Source organism: Parambassis ranga, chromosome 16 (genome assembly GCF_900634625.1).
Source record: "Parambassis ranga chromosome 16, fParRan2.1, whole genome shotgun sequence".
Lineage (NCBI taxonomy): Eukaryota > Metazoa > Chordata > Actinopteri > Ambassidae > Parambassis > Parambassis ranga.
The window spans coordinates 16,035,400-16,052,419 of record NC_041036.1 but is presented as its reverse complement, the minus strand read 5'-3'; the positions used below and the strand labels follow the sequence as shown (position 1 = coordinate 16,052,419).

The 17,020-nt window shown below is 43.9% G+C and overlaps 1 protein-coding gene across 5 annotated transcripts in view; it reads left to right on the top strand.

Moving 5' to 3' along the window:
• cadm4 (cell adhesion molecule 4) overlaps nt 1-17,020 on the top strand; it is a 127,553-nt gene that overhangs the window by 85,428 nt on the left and 25,105 nt on the right. Inside the window, exon 1 of one of the 5 annotated variants that reach the window (XM_028425539.1) lies at nt 7,685-7,856. The exons of 1 other annotated variant lie outside the window; for it this stretch is intronic. Coding sequence is in view for 3 of the 4 variants with exons in the window: in XM_028425537.1 (XP_028281338.1) it covers nt 9,840-9,936 (97 nt within the window). In the remaining variant the exon portion in view is untranslated. Of the gene's footprint in view, nt 1-7,684; nt 7,857-9,109; nt 9,937-17,020 lie in introns of those variants that run through there. 3 more of the 5 variants (XM_028425537.1, XM_028425535.1, XM_028425538.1) reach the window with 3 other exon arrangements.

Here is a 17,020-nt window from a genome sequence, read left to right as displayed (position 1 = left end):
ATCTTGATCATAGGAATTCAAACTTTTTATGACAATGCCACGGAAGTAAAAAACTGTGCCCCCCCCACAGATAAATAATGCATGGTGCCCCTGCCAACGGTGTAATGCTGTAAAAGAATTTAAACCAGCTTCTTTCACATTTTGATGAGGGTACTGCAGGTCAGAGTATTTGACTGGCCAACAGTGCCAGCCAAAAAAAGTGGAAATTAATTTAAAAACTATATTTTCAGGTTGTTCAGCAAGAAAATGCTGGACAGAGGTGATGATACTAGATAGTAGAGAAGAGAGATCAGGACACAGAATCACAAATGAAAAGATAAGGAAACTTGAATAAAAAGAGGTGGTGCAATAGCACACTTAGGAAAGTAGGCATGTGGGCAATTTACTCAGGCTACACAAACAAGATGAAAGTGCAGAAATAAATGGACTGTGTCTTCCTGCTGGTTTTGGTTATGATTTCTTTTCAAAATAATGAAGTATGTATCCACTACTCCCCCCGGTCCTTGTGTGTCCCTGCAGCTTTGCACATCAAAAACGCTCTCATTCACATTCACCTAAAAGAAACTAGCCACTGCAGCTCTGCACAGCGTACCCAACCATATATATAATGACAAATATGCAGAATTCTCCTTTAATTTTCTCTAGATCTTATAAGTTATATCAACATTTCTGTAATCTGGACCTTTTTCTGACCTTTTTGGCTGCACCTATACCATGACACCTTATATAGACATGCATAATAATATTATATAATTAATATATGCACCTTGAAAGCAACACTGAGGTCCTAACAACAGGGACCTCATTTGGTAGCTACGGCCATGATGGCACTCCATGACCTGAAGTGGGCTTCTCATCCTACACATTGATTGTGCATAAAGATGGATGAGATAACTACTCCCCAAACATAGCAGCATCCATAACCTTAAGGGTTTTTGTCACCAAGCAGAAATTAGCTGGCAGATAAACAAAGTTCTGGATGAAAGGAGGCGAGACATTGTTCATTTACTTCCCACACGAGCAGGTTCAAAGTCGACACAGTTTCCCTTTAAACAACAAAAAGAAGAAAAGTGTGTGCATTGTATCACTAGAGATGGTCTTGAAAAAATCCAGACTTATCCTTTACCATAATCATCTCATGCATGCATTTTGCTGTGTGTGCAGCCATGCACAGACCTGCGCACCCGTCACTGGGGCAGACAGGCGTGAATGAACTAATTAAACACACACTCTCTCTTCCGATATACGCGCTGCTGCAAGTCCATAAAACAGTGAATAATTGAGTGCATGTACCTGTACAGTGTATTAACATACTATAGCTTCAATATGCAGAGCGGCACAACAGAGAAAAAGGACACGGAAGGAGAAGGAAGTATGTGACAGACAGATGGAGAGACATGAAGAGAGCAGAATGGAAATGTATGAGAGGGAAAGAATAGAAGGAAGAGAGTGATAGTGAAGCAGTGGAGCAAATCAAAGTAAAATTAAGTGCATTTACATATTTAGATGAGCGCTTCTAGTCAGCCTGTCTAATTATTTCATCTCCATTTTTCATTTGCACGCTGTTCAATCCAAAAGCAGCAGTCCGTGAGGAAAGTTCCCCTCGTTCTCTTCTCGCCATTACTTTATCGCCTTTCTCTCACTCTCTCGCTGACTCTCCACCCCTTGTGGCCGTCTTTCGTTATCCGGGTCATTACCATATGCTTTTTGTCCATTCGCACTTGTTCTTCCTATCTCCCTTACGCCTCCCGCTCCTGCTGTCTCTCACCATGTTTTATGCATACAAGGATACTGCTCCATGTGTCCAGAAAAATGTGTGTGTGAGCGTGAGCGCAAAGGTTCATTGCTAATGCCCCTTATACCATAATGTTTTATGCATTGTGTTGTCTTGCAAACACAAGTGTGCATGTCAGTGTCCAGTTTGTGTGCGTGTGTCTGTGTGTGTGTGTGTACACCGCCCATTGCTAAGCCCTTCAAATTAGCATGAACCATGTCAGGAACAGCCAAGCCACGTTAACCTTCTATCACTGATTTTCCCCCTTTACTTTATGCCTTTCTTCACACTCCATAAACCTGTCTTCCTCCTCCTTGCTCTCTTCTCTCCTGTCTTCCCCCCCTCTCTGCCTCAATGCTGCTCATCACTTTGTTTGCATCTCCTTTCTATCTACATTACTTCCCCTTGCTCCTATAAATGTCTCCCTCCCTCTACTCCCACACTCATCAGCTCAATCTATTAGTGCGTTGTGTGTACGCATATGTGTGTGTGATACCGTAATCTTTGCTCTGAGGCCTGGGTGTGTGTGTGTTTCTGTTTATGCGAGCCCCCTTTTAGAAGCTGTGTTTAGGCCGAAACGTGTGTGTGGCAGCCAATTTGCGTTTGTATGCAGCATGTGTGTGTGTGTGTGTGTGCGTGCCTCTGTGCGCGCATGCATGCAAGTGCGTCTGGCATAAAAGGTTGTTATGTGCTTTAGGTGTTAATTGGCTGAGGAGCTTCGTTAATATTCTCCTTGCGAGCCTGCTCGTCAGGAACAGAGCTGGCAAACTGATGAGTGTGTGATTTTCCTCTAGAGAGAGAACGCAAGTGAAACAGAGAGAAAGAAAAGAGTAACAGGAGTGACATTAGTGTAAAGACTTTCTGTAAGGTCAGAGTTAGAGAGGAGGCAAGCAAGAAAAGGATCGGGAAAACACAAGCAGATAGAGAGAGACAGACCAGCAGGGAGGGGTCAAGAAAGCAACAGACAGAGTGAGGAAGACAGAAAGACATAAAGGAGGGAATGAGAGATGTGATAAAAAGCTATAAAGCGTTCCATTGAGGCACGGGGTGAAAAGAAAGATTATATCATGCAAGGGAGAAATTATCCCTTTGTTAGGCATTTGTGAATTGGTGGAATCAGGGCAAGGCGGTTGGCAGGGCACCTCCCAGCGAGGCGGCCCATGCCTGCACAATTCTAATCACCCACATGCTACGACAGCATACAGCTAACCTGGCCCAGACCCTTCTTCCGGCTACACCAAACCTTCACACTACAATTCACAAAGCATCCCCCTGCAGAGCACGCCGAACATGAAACATCATAAGCTGCAGCCTTGACAAGTTGATAGGAACATCAATAACACATCACACTCGTATACCTGGAAAGTAAAGCACTGTAACGCACACGTGCAGGCAAAGTGACAACTATCTGTCACACACGCACACATCAGGCAACAAAGGAGTATTCCACGCAAATGTTGGCACATGCACGGGGAACACAAAGGAGAGAGAGTGACACATGCACTGCAGCAGAGAAAACTGTGAGCAGAGAGTCGTAGCCTGTCACTGGGAGGTACGATGCCACCTGGATAATGAGTGTTACTCTCAGCAGGTAGCATGTGGCTCACAGCGCACGCAGAATCACTTGTTAGGAAGCTCAGTACGTTTTCAACTTGGCAGGTAACGCTGTTTGCATTTATCTTACTGAATAAGAGATGACTGAGCTTAGCATCCTGTTGCATCCCAACAGTGGGAGGGCAAGGTTTGCATCGCTATGCATAAAATATAAGCGTAATGCTACGACTACTACTTAAACTGTGTCCTATTATTTATCAGAATGCATATAGGAAAAGAGTAAACTTCTTGTCATGTCATGTGTGGGTAACACCTTATATACTGCTGTTCTCTTCATCGGAGAAAACCTGCAGCTACCATGACTCCTTTCGATTTATTTGCTTTTTTCTTTGACCCTTACACATTACCTGCATGACTGAACATTTTATTTAAAGTCTACACAAGTAAGGGCACTGTTCGTTAAATGTGTGTTGTTTCTCCTGACAGTACACACTACACTTTCTGGTATGTTCAGTGCCCTGTTAGGGCAGTCTGGGCATCTTCAGTCATTCAGAATGCAACTCTGCCTTCTACAACAAGTTTGCTTTGCCAGTTATGTTTTGCAGAAAAAGAATTGCTGCTGGGATTATATTAGCTGGCAATGTTTTTCCAGTGAAGGATGTCTAACTTTGTTATGCACTTCCTGTAAGGCTGTTTACAAGAGCTATCCATCCATATTCTGAATCCGCTTTGTCCTGTACTACAGGACTGGCAGGGCTGGAGCTAGGTTTACAAGAGCTTTTATTAATTCAGAATCCAATCTTGTGCTTGAACTGTTTTAAAAGTTCTTACAGTGATTGTAACTAGGATACAGTGTTGTTGTTGTTGTGTGTATTCTCTCAGTGTGTACCAGTACAGCCCTCTGTGATAGACTGCAACCTGTGCAGGGTGTACTTCACCTCTCGCCCACTGACAGCTGGGCTAGCCTCAAGCCCTGCTGTGACTAAACGGGTACAGAAAATGGATGGATGGATGCATGGATGGTCCCTTTGTAGCGTTTTTGAGTCTCCTTCTTTTGTTTAGCTGGTATTGAAAAGAAAGATCCTTCAGAATTCATGATGTACATGGACATCAATACAAGCATGTGAATGGACCAGTTTGAAGTATTAAGTGAACTAGATTTAAGCAAAAGGAGGGTCTTTCGTGTCAGCTTCCTTCTTCAAGTACCCCAGCAGCAGCCTTCCTGTGTTCTTGCAGTCTGTCATTTGAGAGCATTGCGTTTTGAATACACGTTCATTGCCAAGCTGGAAAAGAATAAGCTAAAATTGTCTCCTTTAATGCACAGTTGATGCATGGTAAATGCATAATGGGAGGTGACTAATAATAGGATGTCTACAATTTCTACCGCAGTGCTTTTATGTCTTCCTTTCTACCCTGTAAAACCATTGAAAAGACAGTGCCAAATCTGTTGTCTGCCAAAAAGTGAGTTCAATCTTTGACGACTGTGGACACAAAGGTGAGACAAAGTAGCTTATTGAATAACACACCAATTTGATTTTCTGATTTCTTTTTATTTATTTGCCAGGTTCCTGTCACAACAAGTGGTAAAAAAAAGAAAATCCAACTTTATCTAAAACTGTGAGAAGGCTTGTGGTGTCACCAGAAAGATACCCAAATGATTGTACCGTATTGATCCCTTCTTCCAGGAGTGTGAAGACAGCAGGAAGTAGCCTGAGCTGTGCCTCCAGAAAATGCAGACACTGATAGCATCCATAGATCGAGGAGCTGTGACTTTTCTAATTAGAGAGTTCAGAGCCAACCCAGTTGGATTAGCTAGTGCATGGCTTTAGGCTAGCTATTAACACCAAGTCAGCCAGACAAACAAAAAATCAGAAGGATGAGAGGAGAAAGTGAGCAGGGGGCCAGGGAGAGGCTGATTGAGCATACCAACCCTGATATGAACGTACTCAGAACCTGGTCAGAATAGTTGCTTTTATCAGAGAATGATGTGTTTTGGAAATTCTGATGTTCTCTTTGTAAAAGATAGTGTTTAAGGTATCAGGCCTATTGGTTTTGTACTATCTTAAACAGCAGTTGCAAATTGCATACTGTGTGTTGTTTACACTGAGGAGAATCCCAGAGGAGGTTTACTCAATCAGCAGGGTTCAGATAATACTTTCCTGTGACTTTCTTGTTGTCTAAGACTTTGCAGCAGCTCCATAAAACAGCCTTTAGAAAGAGAAACTGTTCTTTGAAATGCATTCCAAACACCACACTCATGAATCTGACTTCACATGGCTACATGTAAATTAATGAAACCATGTTAACACTCGGATCTACACTTATGCTGAAACACCCTTGGGGAGATGTTCATTTGATTTATCTTTACCTTTCAGGAACACATGCCCCGCTTCACACTTTGCCAGCTAATAAACCCTAAAGATTCTCGCCTACACAGACATATATACATGCACACCCCCCCTCCTGCTTTCTCTCTCCACGCCTCCACCACACACACACATATACACTCCCAACCCACTCACCCGCAACAACCTCAAGGGAGACATAAGAAATAAATTCGACACTTCCGCTTACCCAAGAAGCGCCTTAAGGACAAAGAGAAATTTAATCTTGGATAAGCCTCCCGATAGAATCTCTGCATTAGCCCTCTGCTGCTGGTTCACAGCTATCCCATCAACCCTTACCTCCCACACCTTGGCCCAATTCCCTCACATCTCTCCTCTATTTTGCCTGTTTCTCTCCTCTTCTTCTCTCTGCCTGTATCCAGCCATCACAACACTTCCTTCCTGTTCTCTCCTTTGTCATGTGTTTGACTCTTTGCTTCACCTTACTATAAGTCCTTCCCCAATTGTCCCTCCATTCTTCTGACTCTCAGGTGTCCGCCTTATACCTTCATAAGCTCTTTCCATTCTTTCAGTCAGCCTTCATCTCTCCATCTAGTCCCAGTGGTGGTACATGCTGTATATATCTATATTCCTGTTCTTCTCCCTTGTCGAAGTGCTTTAATACCATTGGTATTAAATGCTGGCACGACCTCCTCGGCATACTTAAACAGGCAGGGATCCTTGTAAGGCTGTTTGAGTGCTTAATATTTTCAGCACGCTGCTGACTTAAGCCCCTTAAGTGCTTTGGCAACACTTATTCCACGGTGGCACCAATGAAGCCCATTAAAAATTTGATTTGGATGAGAGAGAGAGGGAGACAGGGGGAAAAAAGGGAAGGGGGATAGGGGACACAATTCACCATTACTTCCCTTCCTTCCGCACACACTGCGACAAAAACAAATACACCCATCAGGGGGCTGCCCACACAGGGACTTTGCAGACACACAAATACACACATACTTGCTAGTCATGCTATGATTTGCAGTGTGTTCCTCTTTTTTTTTTGGTTTGTAATTATGTCCTTTGTTGCTCTATAAAGCACTTTGGGATGACCCTATTTTGTTAAAAGCACTTGATAAATAAATGTGACTTTATTTGACTTGATAATAGGGAACAGCATGTTTCCAATTGGATGCATAAAGATGTTTGTAAATACAGCTTGTGGCAGATTAGGACTGACAGTTTATGAACAGTTGATTAAGTACAAGTACAAGGTGCTATTATAAAAGCAAACCTGTGTTGCTTCTCACATTTACAGGACAATGAAAGTCACAGACACACAGTCAGGTGTAGTTAGCTTCCACTACTGGCTTTGTATTGCCAGTTTTATTGCCAATAGCAGTAATGATAGTACATGTGGAAATGAGCTAGAACAAAGGAACTGCATTATGCACGGAGTGTCTATGCAAAGTGTACTTACAGGTCGGTCTGGCAATGAGTTTAATATAGAAATATGAAGCAGATACATTTTAATAGAGCAGGTCGTCATCAGTGTAACGCGGACATATTCATGTTTATTTCTGTTTTATCCATGCACAAAACACACAAACACATACACAGTTCTTCGCAGCAGACATCTTTGTGCATCCCTGCAGCCATAAAAACAGCCATTTAACATAAAGAGGCACTATGATGCCTCTGTGTGCGCTTGCATGGTTAAATTAATGGGTAGTAGATAGTGAAAGGGCTGAACAGTCGGTCAAATGTACCCTCCGCTTCAGTCAAAACTAGACAGTCAAGCACATTCATATTCACACACACAGAAACACACACGCACGCTGTGACTGTTTTTCGACCTGAAAGACAACCATTGTCACTGCTTCCATCCACACACACATACACACACACATCCCTAACCTTCACAAAAAAAGTATGCAAAATATTCAGACACTGATCCCACACACACTAAGTAAAGGGAGGGAGGCCAGGGTTATATAAACAAGTGGAGGACAGAAAACTGAGAGACGGATGGATGTGATCGGCTGCGATGTCTAGGACGCTGGGATTATAAGTTTTTCGCAGATCAACAGGAAAGCAAGACAAGGACAAACTTGTGGGAACTAACCAGATTGGAGGACTGAAGGAAGAGGACAGAGAAAAGGGGCTTGAATGGATAAACTTTTTGAGGGGATCATCTTGAGCGAGTGAATAGACTTTGTTTCCTTCAGTCTGCTGCCAGGCCTCAGACCTGCCAGACCTGAGCTGCTGGTGTACACCAACACAGAGTAATTTTCTCAGCATCAGCCAGTTGACCGATGAAGTCAGCACTGTAGGGAAGATTGGCGATGATCCGCTTTCGGCTTTGCCAGAAGTGTCAGGGCCATCGCCGTTAGAGCTCATTGTGTTTGCAGTGCTACAGTGAGTGAAAGAGCGCGGGCAGTGTGTAGCAATCTAAGGATGACACCCACACTTTATTCTATCAGATAGTGCTCAGTGAGGTGTGTGGTGCTGCTCGTCACGCTTTGTCTCTACACTACAAACACACACACACACACACACGTTAAGCAATTTCACCTACACTCGCCAGCACACCAGACCTACACACTCCCACATAACAACAACGCATCAGGCCCTGACAATCAGGGGAACTCTGTCTGGACTTTAGACACAGCAGGCTTTCAGATCAGTGTGTGTGAGTGAGTATCTGGAGTGCAACCAGGCGCTGACTGGACCTAGTGGAGCATGTTGGAAAGGAAGAGTTAGGCAGGTCGATGCTGCATGATTATACTGTCTGATAGCCTGTGATTATTCTCAGTCTAAAATTACCATGTAAAATCACTGTCCATGTACGCTACAGCATGTACATGATAGCATATCGACAGGTTGTAGCATTCAAGCGAATAATGGTAGCAAGCTCGTGAGGATAATGTGCATGTCTCTGGGGCAAGATAGGATGCACAAGTATGTAATATTTGAAACTAAAGACCCTTTGCAAGTTGGTTATTCTACACAGGGTGAGCACCTTTACTGTCTTTCTTTATAGAGCAGCACTCGCGCTCAATAGGTTTTATTTAACCTTTGCTATCTGCAGATGAGTTGCAGTAAGATAGTGTCCTAATCTCTCCAGGGAGCTGGTCATTTTGGTTATGGCTCAGCGGGACATTGGGTTCTATGTGCTGATTTGTTGAATGAGAAGCACTGAAAACCTTGTTTGACTCATTAAAATACAATCTGTTTAAGAACTGTTGACCTAGATTTCTCTGTCCCGGAGGGCTCGGCAACATAGGTAGCTCTGTGTCAAAAGTTAGGGTTCAGTCAACACCAGTACAGATAAACTAAGCTTTTTTTTGGAAGACAGGAAGGCTGCATCTGACTGAAATATACTGATGTTTTCTGTTTCTTGTAGCTGATTGTTAGGGTTCCTTTTTGCTCCTAATCTTGCATTACTCTGAGTTTGACACTGTAGTGTAGGGTTGGCAAAGAGCTAACTTAATTTCCACATCTGCTTAATTGCATAGCTGCCATTACTAAAAACCATTGTTGGTATAGCCCACAGTATTGCAGGTCTGCTGGTATTGGTTTTTCTGGTTTATTGATCTAACAGCCTTGGGCCTTGGTCTCTGGAGGCATGGTGATGTGGTAAAAAAAATAGCCAGCCTATCAGGTTCTCTTTGTTGTTGACCGAGCGCCTGTACATCTTTGTAGCAGCGTTGTACGGATTTAAGACAACGCATGCCATAAGTTCCTGCTAAGCAGCAAAAGGTGCAACAGAGGAACTGTGTTGCTCTAAGCTCATCTCTGTGTGTATTGTGATACAGTGTCTAAACCAGCTCTGTTGTCACCCTGAGGTCTGGCCAAACTTCTGTGTTTTGCGTGGAAGCCCCGGATACAAGCCAGGCTTGTGTGACTGTGCAGTAAAGGCGGTTGTGTGCCTGTGTTGTGTGCAGCGTAGCATAGAAGAGTTCTTTCCTGCGTTGTGCTCAAACAGCAACTTCTGTTTGATTGCACTGAAGTGTAGCTGACCAGTTGGCGTGTGCACGTGTCTGCAGCATTGCATTGCAGTTAAGAACAAAGCAGAGTGTTTGTGTGTGTCTGTGTGTAGTGCAGGCAGGGTCACAGAGGAGCCATTGATCTAACGTGCACAGCCACACATACACACACACATTCACACAACTTCTAAATACACAATGAGGCCTGTCCGGAGCTCTGTCCTCTGCCGCCTCCTCCCTGCCCCCTTCTCTCTGGCCCTACGCAGCCTGGTTCTGGTTCTGCTCTGCATCACTCGTAAGTCTTACACACTCGCTCACATGTACTTAAACGCACAGATACAGATTAAATGAGACGTGCAGAATTGATTCTAGAGGGAAATTTGTGTGTCATTACACACCAAATAAGTCAGAGAAACACACATAAGGCTCACATGTATACACTCATTTCATATCATATCAAATTGGCAATTTACTGTTAGCTCTGTGTTCACTGAAATGAAAGTCCCTACAGATACATGTTGTAATGTGATGTTTCTGTTGTGTAAAAAAAGAACACAATGGTGAATATGATTGCAATTGGTGTAAAGTGATACAGAATGAGATCCAGCACAGTGCCTAGCAAATGACCAAGGGTAGATAGCTTATGGTGGAACCACGCAATAAGAGCTTCAAATGAATTGTTCAAAATTCTGGTAATTAAGTTAGAATTGTTAATTAAGATTAAGAACAGAGAGAATATGGAGACAGGAGCCTATGCCCAGGAGGTAAAAGGACTGGGGAATGAGAGACCAGACAGAGAGAGAGAGAGACAGAGGGAATGGCTGGACCAAAAGACTTAGTAACAAATTAAAATAGAGAAAGACAGAGAGATATAAGAGCGGCTGAAACTCTTTTCCTCAGCTTTCCTATGAAGAACCTCTTAAAAGAAAGCTAAATGGAAGAGCAAATGGAGAGGTTGTTAAATAGAAAGAGAGTGAAAGGGAAAAACTGAAGTGCAAGAGGCCAATATATACTGAGAGACAGAAACACAGATAGAAGGATCCAGCCAGATAGAAACCTGTACTGGAGGAGAGGGAGAGGGAGAGGGAGAGGGAGAGGGAGAGGGAGGGAGCAGCAGAGGCAGAAAAAGAGAAACAGCGAGACGGAGATGGAGAACAGTGCAGTCTGTGTGTGTATAGAAGCTGGAGATGGAGGGGACGGGTACAAAGATAAAACAAGAGACAAGGCCTCAAAAGGAGCTGCATGAGGTCGAGATTTGAAACCAAGAGTCATGCGATTGATTGAACACAAGGAAGAAAAAAAGCACAACATGAAGTGGATTGAGATCAGTGACTGTTGAGTTGCTCGCTGCTATTAATACTTCCTGTCATTATTATTATGCATTTAATACAAGGAGATGCTCTTTCCCTGCTGCATTGGTAAACCAGCATTAGTGCTGCTGTACACACATACCTTCTCATCTGTGTCACAATCTCAGTTCACGGTGGCTTTTTTTTTTGTTTGTTTAGATCAACAGAAGGGCATTCTTTTTTGTAGGATGTTGGGGGGGGGGGGGGGGTTCTAGAGAGGAAGAATGAGTTTGTGTCTTGGCAGTCAGCTTAGTTATGTAATTCATGCCAGTAGGGCACTTTTGTGTTGGGCCTTGAATGTGCGCGCACTTCAACTCCCCATACAAGCATGCACACACACAGTCTTAGTTTTAAGTGCATGCACACACACTCGCACACAGCAATCAGCTTTGCACACATCATGTACACACCAATAGGGAAAGCAGCCATGTGGTGGATTTTGAAGGGCTGTTAAGACCAGTGCTTTTGGCTGTGGTGAATCTCCAGTGTGGTTGCCGTCATGTAATAGCCCTGTAAATTTCCTTTAAGCCGCTGCTGGGGTGAGCACAGTGGCCATTGTCGCAGGGCTTGTTGGGGCTGTGACAGACCCGGGCCGAAAAAAAGCTGCACAGTAGATAGAGCAAACCAGCTTTGGCTGTCAGAAAATGGAAGAAAAGAGAGGAGAAGAAAAAGAGAGGCGTAGTTTGTGAAGGGTAAGAAGAGGTGAATAAGAGAACAGAAAGAGTAATGGGATGGGTGGACAAGAGAAAAGAAGAGCGCTCAGGGAGATGCAATGCAGCGGGAGAGGGAAGAGAAGGGGATGGGGCAAGAGCGAGATGAGGTGATTGAAATACGCCGAAGGGATGGAGAGACGTAAAGATGCGAAGGTCAAAATGAGATGGGGGGGGGGGGGGGGGGGGGGGGGAGGAGAAAAGAAGGGTAGAGGTGATGAGGGGAAGAAGAGACAACAGATTTCAAAGCAGAGGGAGGAGGCAGCGTGACCAGGAAGCTAAACCGGAGTGTTGAAAAAAGGATGTGAGGTATGTAAATATATAAAAGTAAATGTTTCTAATGAGAGGTCAAAAGTGAAAAGAGACTATGTTATGCTGATTTTGCTGATTAATAGTGCAGTTCTACCAGTGGGTGATGGAAAGGAAGCTGGGTGCAAGAAGGTCTAAAGTTTCTGCCAGAGAGGGAGAGAGAGGAGAGAGAGAGATTAAGACAGACATTAAGAAAGAGAGAGAGAGAAAATGGACTAGAACGTGGGGAGAGGGTTGAGCTTTATGACAGGCAATTAAAAGAAGCAAAAGTAAAGACGAAGATGAAAGAGGGAGGAAAATCTGAGAAATCCAGTCTCTTCCTCCACTCGTTTGTTTTGTCCTCTTGTCCCATCCACTCCTTTGACTTTTTTCTGTCTCTTCCCAGCTCCCTCCCTTCCGCTCTCGCGGCACACTATAAAAACAGCATGATTATGCTGCAGACTTGAGCTGCAGAACAAATCACATTTAGTGAAGGAGAGTGTGGAGATAGAACCAGCAGAGAGGCAGGAAAAGATTCCCACTGAGTCACAAAAAGAAGAGAATGAGAGAGATGGGGAAGGGGAATGAAAGCACATTGCACTTCGGACGGAAACTCTTTTAACAGCGGGAAATCTACAAGAAGAAATAGTAAGAAGGAGGGACAGAGGTGAAGAGAAGGCAGCTAACAGGAGAAAGAGTTTATGACTATTCTCCTGAGGCCCAGAATGAGTGGAAAGTGGACCTTTAGGACAGCACTGATGAGGAAGATGCATGATGAACGATGCAATAAAAAGATAAGGGAGATGAGGAGGAAGAAATGAGAAGGGACGATGAAGTAAGGAGGAATCAAGGATTAGATCAGGCACAAGGTGGGGAGGAGAGAGAGAGAGAGTGGGTTTAAATAAAAAAGAGCAAGATGAGAGAATGAGATTAGACAGGGAAGCAGCAGGAGGAGAGAATTATGAATTGTGGACTAAGTGAAAATGAGAGTAGGGGGAGAAGGGGGGGGGGGTGGACGACTCTCAAAATATGAGAAGAAAGCCTGAGTGTAGGAGAGAAAAGAAAAGGAGGACAGGAGAAAGCGACAGAACGAAGGTAATGAGAGAGACGGCAGAGAGATTTGTAAAGGATTATGTATTATTTATAGAGGGAGAATTTTTTTTCTTGGCGCTGGATTTGATTGGCAGAGTTCTGGCTCCCTCTGAGAGATGGAGTGATAATTTTAGACTGAATAAGAGAAAGAGGGTGGAGGGAAATGGTGGAGAGTTTTGGGTCTGCAGAGGGAGGTTTGGAGGAGAAGAACCTCAAAGTCAGCTGTTTCATAGAGTCGAGTCAGTACACTGCAAAGCTCTGTGATTAACCTAGAGCAAGTGTTCATCCACACATATACACTCATGCAAGCTCAGGCACACAAACACTGCGAACCTCATTTGCATACATGCAGCTGAAACCGGCTTGCCTCACAGACTCAGGGGACAGCAGGAAAAAAAGTGTATCCAGATGGGAAGTGATGGAGAAGTTGCCAGTGGACGACCCCGCACGAGTAGAAGCTACGAGCTTGCTGTTATTGTTTTAATTAAAGTAGCAACAACATAAGGGGTTATGTGTTGTACTCTCCAGCATCGATTCACTTGTAAATCCATGGACAGCATGCAAAGACAACACAGGCTCTTGGCCAACTTCCAATTGAAAGATAATGACAGATAATGAATAGGGAGACAGTGACTGCACTGCATCAAGGATACATGGAGGGGGGGGGGGTAAATGGAGACAGTTCATCTTTCATGTGGCTTGTCTTTATGTTCCATCTTCACCTTTTTACACTCTCAGAGACATGGGGGTAGGCAGAGAAATAAGGGGAGGCTGAAACCGAAGGAGGCGCAGCAAGGCGGTAATTCAGCTCGCTAACCCTGCACCAGTGAGGCAGTTTCTAGAATTTACCGTGACCGAGGGTGAGCCAGCAGTCCACCTGGCTGCCTCCCAAATCCCCTTCTTTTAACTCTCCACACCTCCTTTTCATCCACCTCCCTCTATTACCCCCCCCCCCCCCCCCACTCCTCCTCACTTGGATTATAACTCATCCCCATTGCGGGACCATTAGGACGGGCCCCCGAACAGCCTTGTCTTATGAATTTGCACGCCTATTATTTATTTATTTGTTTATGTATTTTGAAATGATGGCCCCTCTCGGATGTCTATTGACGTAGTAAATAAAGGCTTCTTTTTTTCAGGCCTTTGGCAGCAGGGGTAGAGGCATTTCAAATGATGCAGAAGCACCAATTCACTGCTATGAAATACTGCCCCCGCTTGGTTGGAGAGAGAAGTGATTGTTGTTGTTCCCCCCCTCTACTTTTTTATTTATCCTTTGATCATAGCCGTCAGTGCACTACCATGATATCGATTGCTCTCAGCATTCTCTCTTAATATGAGCCGATGCTTGTGGAGTATTTTATTATGGGCACAGATTTTAATGGGGGTGAGATTAATACCTCTGTCACAGAGGTTGATTCCCTCCTCCTCCTCCTCTTCATTCTCTCTGAGGATATGCTGGTGATCAAAGGCACAGGCTCATGGCCTTGATATGAATGGCAGGCTATAAAACCTACAGTCAAACTAAAGTGCTGTTCCCAGCTGCGTTACGAGCAGGAGTGGAGGCATATGCGTCATCTCTTGTATATTTCGTCCAACCCCCACCAGCTGCATTATTATTATAAGCAAACTATGACTTCCTAACTCCATGCTATCATTTCCTGGTTGGAGCCTCCTCACCGTCTCTGCATCCCTCCAATCCTGTTTTCTTGGTTCATCCACCAGCAGGCAGCAGGTGTTTCTTGGTGGCATCTCTCAGCAGGCATCAGCGGATGTCAGCCGTCCCGCTTGCAACAGGCGTAAATGATTTTTAATTTTTATGTTTCTTTGTTGCTTTTCTTTTTGCGCCTTTCTGCCCTGCCACTGCACCTAATTTCCTTTGAAGGGGTGACAGCTGTCAGAAGAAGTGAGTGTACAAACGGACAGCTAATTAGATTTTGCTGGCCTTCTCCCAGAAGCAAACTTTTGACCGCTTTTCTTTGTGTGGAGTTTCTTTTGCAGTTTGAATGTTGGTTTTGACGGGTCACTAATCACACACAGTCACTGCACTGACTTTGTCAGGATGCACAGCAACACTATTACAATTACCCCTGTTTAAAACAATGGCGGCTCAGCCCAGTTGTTATGGTGATGAGTAATAACAGCCATTAGAAAAATAATTGGGATGGCAGTGGCAGGGCCTGATGGCCCCCGATATGAATCACAATATTGATGCAGAGAATGGGAGCAATAATGACTACAATTAGTGGTAATTGTCAAGATTTTTTTTTGTTCCATAGAGTATTAGTCTCCTTTGTCTTTATTCTCTCTTGGTTTCTTTCCTTCTTCAGTTCAATATCCACTGTGTCTCAGTGTTTCCTCTGATGTGATGAATATGTGGGCTTTGAGTATTTCATTAAACAAGATTAAAATCAAGAGGAGAATTAGATTTAGAAAAAGTTTGAGGGATCAGATGATGTGAAGTAGCTTAATTGCAATATGCCCACCCCTGCATTTGCACACCTATTGTGCATTCACACACACACACAAACTTAGGGCACGCTTGGTTGCAGATACAGACATTTATTTTGGCCCAAAGCAGTCAAGTCAGCAACTCCTGCTATGGCAGCCACCATCTGTTTGTCTCACAACATTTCCTGCCTTCTGAAGGTGTTTTACGGAGCTCAGAGACACTGCTAGACTCAGCAGTGAAATATATATATAGTCCTGCCATCTTTATCGGCCCTTCTCATTGCCTGCTTCATCATTGTGCTTTGATATTGATGTCGCTCCTCCTCTAAATCCTCCCCACGGCCAGCACTTTGCCAAGGAGAGGGGAAATGCAAATGTGGATGCAAATTGGTAAATACTAGTTTGGGAAGCCCAGAAAGCTGGTACACTCTTCAAGGCAATCACATTCCACTCCTGGCTGGAACCATATGACTAATTGCTCTGCAAATCATTTGAATTCAAACGTCGGCGCTCCGTGTCCATTGTGCCCAGCGGGAGGTGTGACTCAGCCAAGTCGTGTCAACAGCCTGACCCACAAACACGGAGGGTGCAACAATCAGAGCATAATCAGCCTCCTCATTACTGACTCTTGAACTGTCAGTAACATCAAAGAGGCTCCCTGCTAGTTCTCAGCGCCTTTGTCTAAAAATATTTTTTAGGGGCCATTTAAGTTTGTTGGAAAGATTATCTGAGAAACTTTCTGCAAGTGTGACTGTCGCTCTGCTTGCATGCATTATTCTGTCCTCATTTGTTAGTGCCAACACTGTGAAGCACACACACTTGCACACTTGCACACAAAGGTGTCCTAGGTGTTTCACATGGGCTAAAGCCAATGCTCTATTCTCTTTTCTTACATGCAATAAGAACCATCACATTTACTAATGGAGGGTAATCAATGGGTGCACCTGGATGAAATGGAATAAAGAATGTGTGAAGTGCATTTATAGCTAAAGGTCTTTGCTTTAGCCAACTATATACTCCGACAATAAGGCTGCAATTTTATTTCATTTCAATTTGATTATGCATGCACGTAGTGTCAGGGCCACACTTTAGTGATCTGTTGAGGCGCCTGTGAGTGTGTTAGTCCTTATATGGCCTTGTCTGTGTTTGTGCGTCCATTCAAGTGTGCGTGTGTGTGTGCGTGCCTAATTTCCAACAGCCACTTAGTGATTTAATAAGGCATTATGTATTCAAATGTGTGAGTTGATGCATTGTGTTGGAGTAGCCAGAGGGGATGTGGCTATTCGTCTGTGTGTGTTTATGCATGTGAAGGAATGAATGGCAGTAATTATAATCATCCCTTTTATAATCGTAAGAATGCATAAGGACCCTACTTGTTGAATCCTTTAGTGTCTCTACTCTTGTTCCCAATCTATTTATCTTTATCCTCCTCTCTATTCCTCCCCCTCTCCATTTCTGCCTTTGTTGTTTCTTTATGATGAATGGCAAGTAA